This window comes from Fukomys damarensis, unplaced genomic scaffold (assembly GCF_012274545.1).
Source record: "Fukomys damarensis isolate Sample0158 unplaced genomic scaffold, DMR_v1.0_HiC HiC_scaffold_19, whole genome shotgun sequence".
Lineage (NCBI taxonomy): Eukaryota > Metazoa > Chordata > Mammalia > Rodentia > Bathyergidae > Fukomys > Fukomys damarensis.
The window spans coordinates 24,471,985-24,482,690 of record NW_022900931.1 but is presented as its reverse complement, the minus strand read 5'-3'; the positions used below and the strand labels follow the sequence as shown (position 1 = coordinate 24,482,690).

The window sequence follows — 10,706 nt, the reverse complement described above, 5'->3', positions numbered from 1 at the left end:
AGCCGCCCACCGAGGCGCCCCGCGCCGACGCCGGTAAGGATCCCCGGGCCCCGGGAGAGGAGACGGTGGCCACTGCGGCCCGGTCTCTACCCAAACCCATTTCGGCCGCGCAACTTGGCCCAGGGCGCTAAGTGTTAGTAATTGTGTGGTAGTTTTTAAAATTTACTTTGTTTTGAGACGAGATCTTACTATGTCAGGCTGGCCTGGAACCCAGTATGTAGACCAGGCCTGGAACTATGGTGCTCCTCCTGCCTCAGCCTCCCAAGTGCAGGGATGATAGGCGTGCACCACCACGTCCAGCCCTGAGCATAGTCTATCCTAATGTCAGCCTGCTTTTCCAAACCGTTGTTGGCTCTGCGGCCTCAAGTGTTGCAAACAGAGCTGGGCTGTGGGCATTGGTGTGAGGAACCAGGGGCCGGATCTCCAAAAACCCAGAGCAAACTGTGCGCTCCGCTTTCTTCCCTGGCCCAGCTACTTCAGTAACCTCAGAGTTGGGTTTTGTTTTATTCTGGTTTTCGGTGATGGGAATTGAACTCAGGTTTGCACACTGAGCTACACCCCAGCCCTTTTTTGGTAAGACCTTAAGTTGCCCAGGTTGGTCTAGAACTTGTGATCCTCCTGCCTCAGCCTCTCCGTGCTGGGATTACAGTCCTGTGCTACTAGGCTTGGCTGTTTTAATTTAATGTGTCTGATTTATAGTGCTTAGCTGACTTTCCTTTTTGGTTATTGTTTGTTGTTTGTTTGCTTGGGTTTTGTCTTTGTTTTTGTTTTTGAGACAGGGTCTCACTTTGTAGTTCAGACTGCTTTGGAACTCAATATGTAGCCCAGGCTGGTCTCCAATTCACAGTGATTCTCCTGTCAGCCTCCCCAGTGTTGGGATTATAGGTGTGCGCCACCATGCCTGGCTGACTTTCCTTTTTAGATCTATTGGCAGGAAGATGGACGAGGTAGACTCTCTCACCCCACACTGGAGATCGAACTCAGGACTTCACAGCAGGCAAGGTGCCACTGAGCTAAATCCCCAGCTTGATGGTAGACTTTTTGTTGTCTTAATACTGGCCCATTTATATATTCAATGACTACAGGGTGTAGGTGCAGTTAGCCAAAAAATAAAATGAAATGAAGTGCTTCTAAAATGAGGGGGTAAGGGCACTGATTGTTATTGTACAGAGGTTCATGTTCAGGGTTAAATAAGAAAAAAAGAAGCTGGTATGGAGGCCACGCCTGCAATTCCATCACTTGGGAGAATGAAGCAGAAGTTGCCCAGCCTGCGCAACTTAATTTAAGGTCTTAACTCAAAAGAGGCTGGTGTTAATTAAGCTCGGTGTGCAGACCTGGGTTCAATTCCTACAATAAAACAAAACCCTAACCCTGAGACTTGGAGTTCCAGGCCAGCTTGGTCCACATAGTGGGTTCAAAGCAGCCTGCAGAGTGAGAACCCGTCTAAACCATGCAGGAAAAAAGAGAGCGAGCCAAGTGCAGCCCTGAAATCCCAGCACTCAGAAAGGCTGAGGCAGGACAGTCACAAGTTTGATTGCAGCCTGGACAAACTCAGTCACTTAGCAAGAGCCTTTCTCAAAATCAAAGAGAATTAAGATGGCATTTGCTACCTAGGCCTAAGGTGGGAAGTAGTATACAAGTGGCATTTGAAAGCTACAGTTTTGGACCAGTGTCTCCTTCCTGTCCCCAGCAGCCTCTCCCCTTCCTTCCTCTGTGGGCCTGCTCTTGCAGGAGCCCCCTGACTCCTCCACCAGTCCCCACATCACCCCGCCCAGCTGCCTGGAGGAGGCCTCGGGAAAGAAGGAGGAGGGGAAGGTCCCTGGGAAGAAGCAGAAGGTCCGCACCGTCTTCTCCCAGACGCAGTTGTGCGTGCTGAACGACCGCTTCCAGAGGCAGAAGTACCTCAGCCTGCAGCAGATGCAGGAGCTGTCCAGCCTCCTGAACCTCAGCTACAAGCAGGTGGGCTCCCCGCGCAGGGCGGGAGGTGGCAGGGCGCTGCCAGCAGGACAACCTCTGGATGCACTGTACATTCTTCCCTGCTTTGCCCTCCTTTCCCACTTTTACTTTTGTTTGTTTTATACTGGGGATTGAATTCGGGTCCTTGCGCTTCGATGTTTTTGGTTATTTAAGATTAATTTTATCGGTGCAAGCACGAGGACCCGAGTTCGATCCCCAGTACCAAAAAAAAAATTAATTTTTTTGGCACATTTAGGTACACGATATGACATTCATCATTGGAGACTTGTACCTTTACATATTATCTTCATTCTTACTTTGTCTCCATTCCCCTGCCCTTCCTTCAACCCCCTCCACCTCTCCTCCCTACTTATGAAGACTTCATTTCCATTTTTTCATTTTCTCACATTAATTCCATTTTTGTGGGGGGTACCAGGATCAAACTCAGGACCTTGCATTTACAAGGCAGGCTCTGCCACTGAGCTAAATCCCCGGCTCTTATTTTTGTTTTTTGAGACAGGGTCTCCCTATGTAGTCCGGCTGGTCTTCAGCCCACAGAGATCCTTCTGCCTTAGCCCCCTAAGTGCTGGGATTACATATGGACAGACCAGTTTAAGTTATGTTAAAAATGGGTCTGTCTATGTTAAAAAGCTCTGGGATTTAGCTCTGGTTCTGGTGACTGCCTCCAAAGCACAAGGACTGAGTTGATTCCCAGTACCAAAAAAAAAGCTCTTTGTCCTAAATCAATGATGTATCCGTTTAAAAAATTTTTTTGTATGGGTTGTGGGACTTGGTTCCTTGCATGGAACCACTGAGCTAAATCCCCCTGCCCTAAAATTTTTATTATGTATTACTGAATTCCAGTTAGATATTTGATCAAAACAATTATTTTAGGGCTAGGGATTTAATTTAGCTCAGTGGTTCCAGTGCCTGCCTCAAAAGCTCAAGGACCCGAGTTTGATTCCCAGTACCAAAAAAAATTATTTTAAATTTCTGGTGCCAAATGCAAATGTACTCGTGTTAGGAGGATGTTACTGTAAACAAGTCACACACACACACTCACCCCGGCCGTACACAGGCTACTAACTAGACAGGCACTACCTCTGAGCTACACCTTCAGTCCTTTTTAAATTTTGGATAGGATCTTGCCCAGGTAGGACTCAAACTTGTGGTCCCCCTGCCTTGGCCTCCTTCCCACAGCCATGTGCCCCGGTGCCCAGTTTATTTAGCTGGTCAGACTTACTTAAAAAACGAGAGCAGCCGACCGATTGGTAAGGCTTGGAAATACTTCCATAGAACTCTGATGCAAACTGTTTGTTCCTGAGCTCTTAGTTCATCTGTCAGGAAGGAAATTTCAGTGTCAGGACCCCCGTACATCTGCGTTCCGAGTGTTGTTGACTTCCTGTCACTTCCACTGCAGGTGAAGACTTGGTTCCAAAACCAGAGAATGAAATGTAAGCGGTGGCAGAAAAGCAACTGGCCGCAGAACAGCACCAGCACCCCTCAGGTGACCGGGAGCTGGCAGGTGGGCCATCTGTTGTCCCAGCTCTTGACCTCCTGTGCCCTTTGAACAGGCCCACCCTCCTCTCTTTGGTTTTCCTAGTTTGCTTGGGTTTTTGTTTTGTTTTGTTTTAACTGGGTGTGGCATCAGCACTGCTGTGATCCTAGCCCTTGGGAAGGACCGAAGTTCAAGGCCAGCTGGGCTGTACTCTGGGTTCCAGACCAGCCGAACTGGGAATCAATAAAGTGTCGCTTTGCTAACTTTGTGTGCAGTGAGGTGCTTGAGGACTGCACTCCCCACGGGGATGGGTGTGAGCACCTGCAGCCCCTCTCTGCAGAGCTGCCTGGGGGAGTGAAGGTCACCGCCTCCACTGGACCTTGAGGGCTCCCAGAGCTGATCCGGAGGGGAGCCCCAGCCTCCCAGCCCCTGGGCCATACCTTGGCTGGTAACCAACTGTTTTCTTTCAGAAGGGCCCATCCCCGGCGGAGTACCCAAGCGTCTGCTCCAACTACGCCCAGGGCTACCTGGTGAACACCTCGGGGAACCCGGTGTGGGGCAACCAGACCTGGAACAATGCAGGGTGGGGCAGCCCCTCCTGGAACCCTCCGCAGGCCTGGTGCCCCCAAGCCTGGAATAGCCCCATCCCCGGCTGTGGGGAGGAGGCCCTGCAGCCTTGCCTGCCCTTCCCGCAGAACTTCCCTGCCAGCGACTTAGAGGCCGTCCTGGAAGCAGTTGGGGACAACTACAAATACCTCAGCGCCCCCCAGTCCTTGGATCTGCTCCTGAATTATCCCCCGAACCCGCAGCCTGAAGACCTGTGAGGATGGAGGCTGTGTTCCCACCTGGATGACCCCGGACCTCCCTCCGAGGACTTGCTGTTTTAGGGGGAGGATTGCCTGGTGGTGTCCTGGTCCCCACTGTGCCTGTGGGGACAACTGGGGCTGTGCAGTAGGACTGGAATCTGAACGAGGAGCTTGGTGACCCTGCAGCCCATGGCTGGATACAGATAAGCAGCTGGGGTGCTGTCCATGGGGCTGGAGGTGGACCCCAGCCTCAGGAGCAGGTGCTTGGGACTGTACAGAAAATTCAGTTTCCTGTGAGTTTGGGGCTTTGCCTCTTAACACTGGGCCCGGGGTGTATATGGCTCAGGGCCAGGGTGCTTGCTCCGCACACTTGAGGGCCCTGACTTCCACCCCTGGAACTGTAGAAAGACCCATTGTGCGGAGCTGGGAATGGAACCCAAGGCCTTCTTCCCATTTAGCTGCATTCCCACCCCACAGCTTTCCCTGAGGCTCTGATATCTCAACTGGGCCCCCACATCTGGCTATGAATAAATGCATATTTGTAAGAGTTGTTCTGGGTGAAGGGTTGAATTTAATCACTGCACTGACACCCCCACCCCCTCCCCGAGTTTACCGTGATCTCCCTGTCATGTTTGTGAAAAGATGTCTTGGCACTGCTTCCTGATGGTTTGGGTTCTGGGCTCTTTTAAGTGCAAATGAATAAAAACCCAACATTACACCTCTGCCTATGCTTGCTTTCACCCGTTGGTTCATTGAGTACACATTTGGCCAACTATTTGTTGTGGGGCTATTTCGGGTTGGACCCAGGGTCCTTGCCTTTACCCCATCACTGAGCTACACCCCCAGGTCTTTGAGACATATCACTGAGCTACTCGGGCTTGACCTTGGTCCTGCCTCAGCCTCCCATGCAGCATGCACCACCATGCCCTGTTTGTGACACCCCCTTTTAATTTTAATTTTTTGTTTTTTGAGACAGGTCTCAGTACATAGTTGAGACTGACCTGGAACTCACCATGTAGCCCAGGCTGGTCTCGAATTCAGTGATCCTCCTGAGTGCTGGGATAGGCTGAGCCACCACGCCCAGCTTAGGCTTTGATACTGAGCATTTATGCTTTATCCTCTCAGAGGTGGATATGGCAGATACTTGAGGACTCCCCAGTCCTCTCTAGAAGGTAGAGTCTGAGCTGAGCATGGTGACACGCCTGTAATCCCAGCATTCTTGGAGGCTGAGGCAGGAGGGTTGCAGTCTCTGGAGCCCAGCCTGAGCCACTCAGTTGACTTAGGAAGAGCCTGTCACAAAATGAAAAGGTCTGAGGGCCGAGCTCACGGCAGGGCACCCAGGTCCAGATTCAGCACCCGCCTCCAACAGGTACAAAGCAGTCTGGGGAAGTAAAAGAAACCGTTTTTGTGGACCTAATGAAATGAGAACTGGCCGGGGTGTGCAGCTGTGCTGCTGGCCTAGAGAGGTACTCCAGCAGGACGGAAGGGGCGGCTCATCCAGCGGGTAAGGGACGCGCAGGTGTTGGGGACCGGTGGGGCCCGAGGGGCAGCCTCGCAAGTCCGGGGCCTGGGAAGCGACTCCTGCGTCCTGTCTCGGGGGCGCGGCCTTGAAGTCCGGGCAGGTGCTGGCGCGTCCCAGATTCCCCACCGGGACCTTCCCCGCGGCTCCCCGCGGCTCCCGGGCCCGGCCCCTTCAAATGCCAGCCTCGCCGCAGCCGTCCGGGACTCACTTCCTGGCCCGAGGCCTTTGTCTGCCGCCTTGGCTTCTTTTATTTCACAAATTCCTTTTGTCCTCCTCTCCAGGCGAAGCCCGCTCGGCCCCAGGAAACGGCACTGTTTACCAACAGCTCCGGGGCTCCCTGCCTCCGTCTGGCAGCGGTCTGCCAGTGCCTGTGCTCGGCGGACGGTAACCGCGGGCGCCCTGGAGAGCCGGGCTGTGCGCACGGAAAGGAACCCGCGCCTGCCCTGGGGAAGGGGGCGAATTTGGGCCTCGCCTCGGGCCACCTGCCCTACCCGGGGAGTCCTGTGGCCGAGGAAGGGATAAGCCGAAAAGCCTCACTATTAAATTCACACCTCGCTGAAACCACTGTGCTTTCTTTTTCTTCTTTTTTTTGGGTGTGTGTGTGTGTGTGTGTGCTGTTTTTTTTTGTTGTTGTTGTTTTTGTTTTGGGCCGTATTGGCACTATTATATCACTGCCCCGTCTTTCTTTTATTTGAGGCAAGGTCTTGCCGAGTCCCTAGGTTGCCCAGGCTGGGTACAAACCGGAGACTCTGCTGCCTCAGCCTCCCACAGTGCTGGGATTCCAGGCCTGTGCCCCCCCACGCCTGTACTGAATGACAAAGGTCACATGCTTGCCACCCAGCTCTCGGGAGGCAGAGTTGGGAAGACAGCAAATTCGAGCCCCACCTGGACAATTTAGGAAGACCCTGTCTCAAAATAAAAGAATCAAGAAAAAATGAAAAGGGCTGAGGCTGTGGCAGCCACGCAGGCCCAGGCTTCTACCCCGGTGCTGCAAAACAAACACAAGAGTCCGGGAGAGATGCCTGGACCTTCTCCGGATCAACTCGCCGAACCCTCCCTCGCCGGCCTACCCCAGGCCACTCCCAGCGCACGGCGGGTGCAGCTCCCCGCGCAGGGCCACGACGGCTCCTTCCCTGGATCCCGCATCCTGCGAACAGCGCTGTCCGGCCACTGCAGCCAGAGGGCTGGAGTTCGATCCCCAGAACCGTACATCACTAAGCCATAATAAAATACAAATAAGTGGTAAACGGAAACAAAGCTTTGTAGATAAGGAAGGGAAGAGGGGTGAGAGGGAGGGGAGGGGAACAAAAGAAAAAGAAGAAACAAGATATATCATGTGCACGTACAAAATCTGATGGGGCCTCGATTTTGTTCAGTGGTTCCACCACCTGCCTCGCAAATGCAAGGTCCCAAGTTTGATGCCTGGTACCAAAAAAATAAATAAATAAAAATAAATAAACAAATTTTTAAAATAAAATGGAAGGTCCTAACAACAAAAGATTCCCTCTGATGAATGTAATCATTATGTAAACCTAAAATGTACCAAGGATCGATAGAACTCAGGACCTTGTGCTTGCTAGGCAGATGTGAAGGCTGAAGTAGGAGGATGACAACTTTGAGGCCAGGACGGATTACAGAAGGAGTTAAGTGCCAGCTGGACGACATAGAGGCCCTGTCTCAGAGATGGAAGCCGGGCGTGGTGGCACAAACCTGTAATCCTAGCACTTGGGAGGCTGAGGCAGGATTCCCCCAACTTCAAGGCCAGCCTGGGCTATGTAGAGAGTTCAAGGGCAGCCTGAACTACAGAAGGAGACCCTGTCTCAAAAAACAAAACAAAGAAACAGAGTATGATCTCAAGGAGCATCCATTTAGCTAGGAATGTCTCAAGCTTATCTTTTTTGTTGTTGGTGGTGTTGTTACCAGGGATTGAACTCTTAGCACCTTGCGTTTGTGAGGCAGGTGCAATACACAATATGGTCTGACAACATACAAGGGATAAGGTCAATTCCTTTGCACTTACTTAAACATATTCAATGAGTGAGTATGTGGTCTGTTTTGGAGAATGACCCATGTGCAGCTGAAAAGAATGTGTATTCTGATTTTGTGGGGTGGAACACTCTGTAGACATCTGTTAAGTTCATTTGTTCAAGAGTTTGAGTTCTAGTATTTTGTTTTTTGTCTAATTGATCTATCCATTTGTGACAGTGGGGTATTGTTCCCCCACTGCTACTGTATTAGTACTTATATGATTTTTCATGTCCATTAGTATTTGTTTTGCATAGTTGGGCACACCAGTATTTGGTGCATATTTATGATTGTCATCTCTTCCTCTTGGATTCTTCCCTTTACAAGGATGTAGTGTCCTCCTTTGTCTCTTTAATCAGTATTGGTTTGAAATCCAGTTGATCTGCAAAGATAGTACTCCTGCTTTTTTTTTTTTTTTTTTGGTTCCTGTCACATGGAGTATTGTTTTCCACCCTTTCAGTCCATTAGTTTCTTTTTTGTTGTTGTTTTTGTTTGTTTGAGACAGGGTCTCACTATGTAGTCGAGACTGACCTGGAACTCACTATGTAGCCCAGGCAGGTCTCAAACTCACAGCGATCCTCCTGCCTCAGCCTCCTGAGTGCTGGGATTACAGGCATGCACCACCACGCCCGGCCATGAGTTTCTTTTTGAATTAAGTGTGTTTCTTATATGCAGCATATGTTGGACCTTGCTTTTTGACCCATTCTGCCAGTCTATTTCTTTTGATTGGTGAATTGAGACCATTAACATTGGTGGTTATAAGTGATATGTATTGACTTATCCTTGTTGTAACTTTTTCTTTTTGTTGGATTCTCCCCCTTTGTGTTTAATTTCTTGTGCCTGATGGCTTCATTCTGCTGGGATTCCTGGGGTTATGATCCCCATTATCTTTTCCTAGGATATTGTTTAAAATTTATTGGAGTGCTGGTTTGGTATTCATGAAGTTACTCAAGTGGTCTTTGTCATGAAAGTATCTATTTCTCCAACAATTTTGAAAGATAGTTTTGCAGGGTACATCAATCTGGGTTGGAGGTTGCTTTCCTTTAGGGTTTATATGTCACTCCAAGTTCTTCTTGCCTTGAGGTTTTGTGTGGCGAAGTCTGCTGTGATTCTGATGGACTTTCCTTTGTATGTGATTTGTTTCTTTTCTCTAACTGCTTGTAGAATTTTGTTCTTCTGTTAGGTTTCTAGTATCTTAACTATTATATGACTATGTGTAGTTTTTGTTTTGTTTTGTTTTGTTTTTTAATCATGGTTAGTTGGAGTCCTATATGCCTCACTTATCAGTGTGTCAAGTTCTTTTCCCCTACTTGGTAAGCTTTCTGCCATTACTTCTGTGAATAGTTTTTTGGTTTGTTTTTTTTTGTTTTTTGTTTTTTTTAATGTCATCTGTACCCTCTCCTCTATTTTTTTGTACTGGGGATCGAACTTGGGTCTTTGTGCTTGCAAGGCAGGTGGCGGCACCAATGAGCTAAATCCCTGGCCCTTTTCCTGTTTCCTCATTGATGTCGATCAGTCTTATGTTATTCTTTGCATCATCTAGCGCTGCTGGATTGACTTGTAGTCCCTTACTATTTTTAAGAAAATTTTCTTTTCTTGGCCACTAATTGCAATCCTATCTTCCAAATTTGAAATTTGTTCTCACATTGGCTCATTCTGCTGCATAAACTTTCAATGGAGTTTTTAATCTTCTGGAAATCTGTTTCCATCTGTTTTATGGATTCTATTTGTTTCCTATATTAGGATTCCATCATGTTTCTCAGCTCCTCTATTTTTTATCATTTTGTTTTGTTTTTTTGGTACCAGGGATTGCGCTTGCAAGGCAGGTGGCAGAAACACTGACCAAAATCCCCAGCCTTATTTTATTTTAATCTGTGTCTACTCTAGAGTTATCACGTCTTACACCATGGACACAATCTCTGTTATCTGAGAAATTATTTATGATTTCATTTTTTCCAGATCCTCTTTCATTGCCAGTTCAGGGAGTCCAGGTGGTTGAGTATCCAATTGTTTCATGTTGTTGCCCTCTGTGGTTGCCTTAGGTGATCTGGAAGTCTGGTTTTGTGACTTATGTATGTATCTTCTCACTTCAACAGATGCAGCCTGCTGTGGCTTTGTTAAGGCAACTTTTTGCTTCCACAGTGATCTTCAATTTTCAGCAAGCCACTGAGTGTCCTTTTCTCTGCTGCTCACTGTGCACCAATTCCTGGGTTCAGAATGGTTGCCTTCTGGATCCCTAAACTAACCTGTTGTCTAGGTGGGCTTCTGTCTGCCTGTGTACACTTGGATGGTATCTAGGCACGCTCTGACTAGGGCCTGCCGCCTAGGTGGCTGTTGTCTGGGAGGGCCTTTGGCTGGGGCTGTGCACCACAGTCCCTGGTGTCTGAGCAGGATTCTACTACGGTCTCCAAACACTTACCAATGGTGTCAGGACAGGCCTCTGGCTGATGCTTCTTCGCCTGTGTAGATATTTTCTAGGGAGGCCCTTGGCTTGGGCCTGTGGTGATACATCTGGGGTCGGATAGGGCCCTGGCTAGACCTGCCTGGAGCCATGCCACTGTGGTCCTCACTACTGATCTCTGAGATCTGTGCACACTTATTGATGGTACAGGGCGGGCCTCCCTGTTGCTATTTTTGATAATTTCTTGATAATAGAAATACTTTCTGGAGTGAGATGGAATCTCAGTGTTGTTTTAATTTGCATCTTTCAAATGACCAATGATGAACATTTTTTCAAATATCTATTTGCTGTTTCTACTTCATCTGTGAGGTGTCTGTTCATTTCAGATGCCTATTTTTGGATTGGGTCTTTAAATTTGGGGCACAGATTTTTCGAGTTCTTTATATATTTTAGTAGTCGTCTAATGAATAAAAGTTTTCTATGCTGTGAGTTGTCTCT

The 10,706-nt window shown here is 48.8% G+C and overlaps 1 protein-coding gene across 1 annotated transcript in view; it reads left to right on the top strand.

Moving 5' to 3' along the window:
- The window catches only part of Nanog (Nanog homeobox), an 8,135-nt gene extending 3,255 nt beyond the window's left edge, over window positions 1–4,880 (top strand). The window contains exons 2-5 of the mRNA XM_010607844.2: window positions 3–33; window positions 1,691–1,959; window positions 3,377–3,463; window positions 3,925–4,880. Of these exons, the coding sequence (XP_010606146.1) occupies window positions 3–33; window positions 1,691–1,959; window positions 3,377–3,463; window positions 3,925–4,278 (741 nt within the window). The 3' untranslated portion in view covers window positions 4,279–4,880. The remainder of the gene's footprint in view (window positions 1–2; window positions 34–1,690; window positions 1,960–3,376; window positions 3,464–3,924) is intronic.
- Window positions 4,881–10,706: the final 5,826 nt, after the last annotated feature.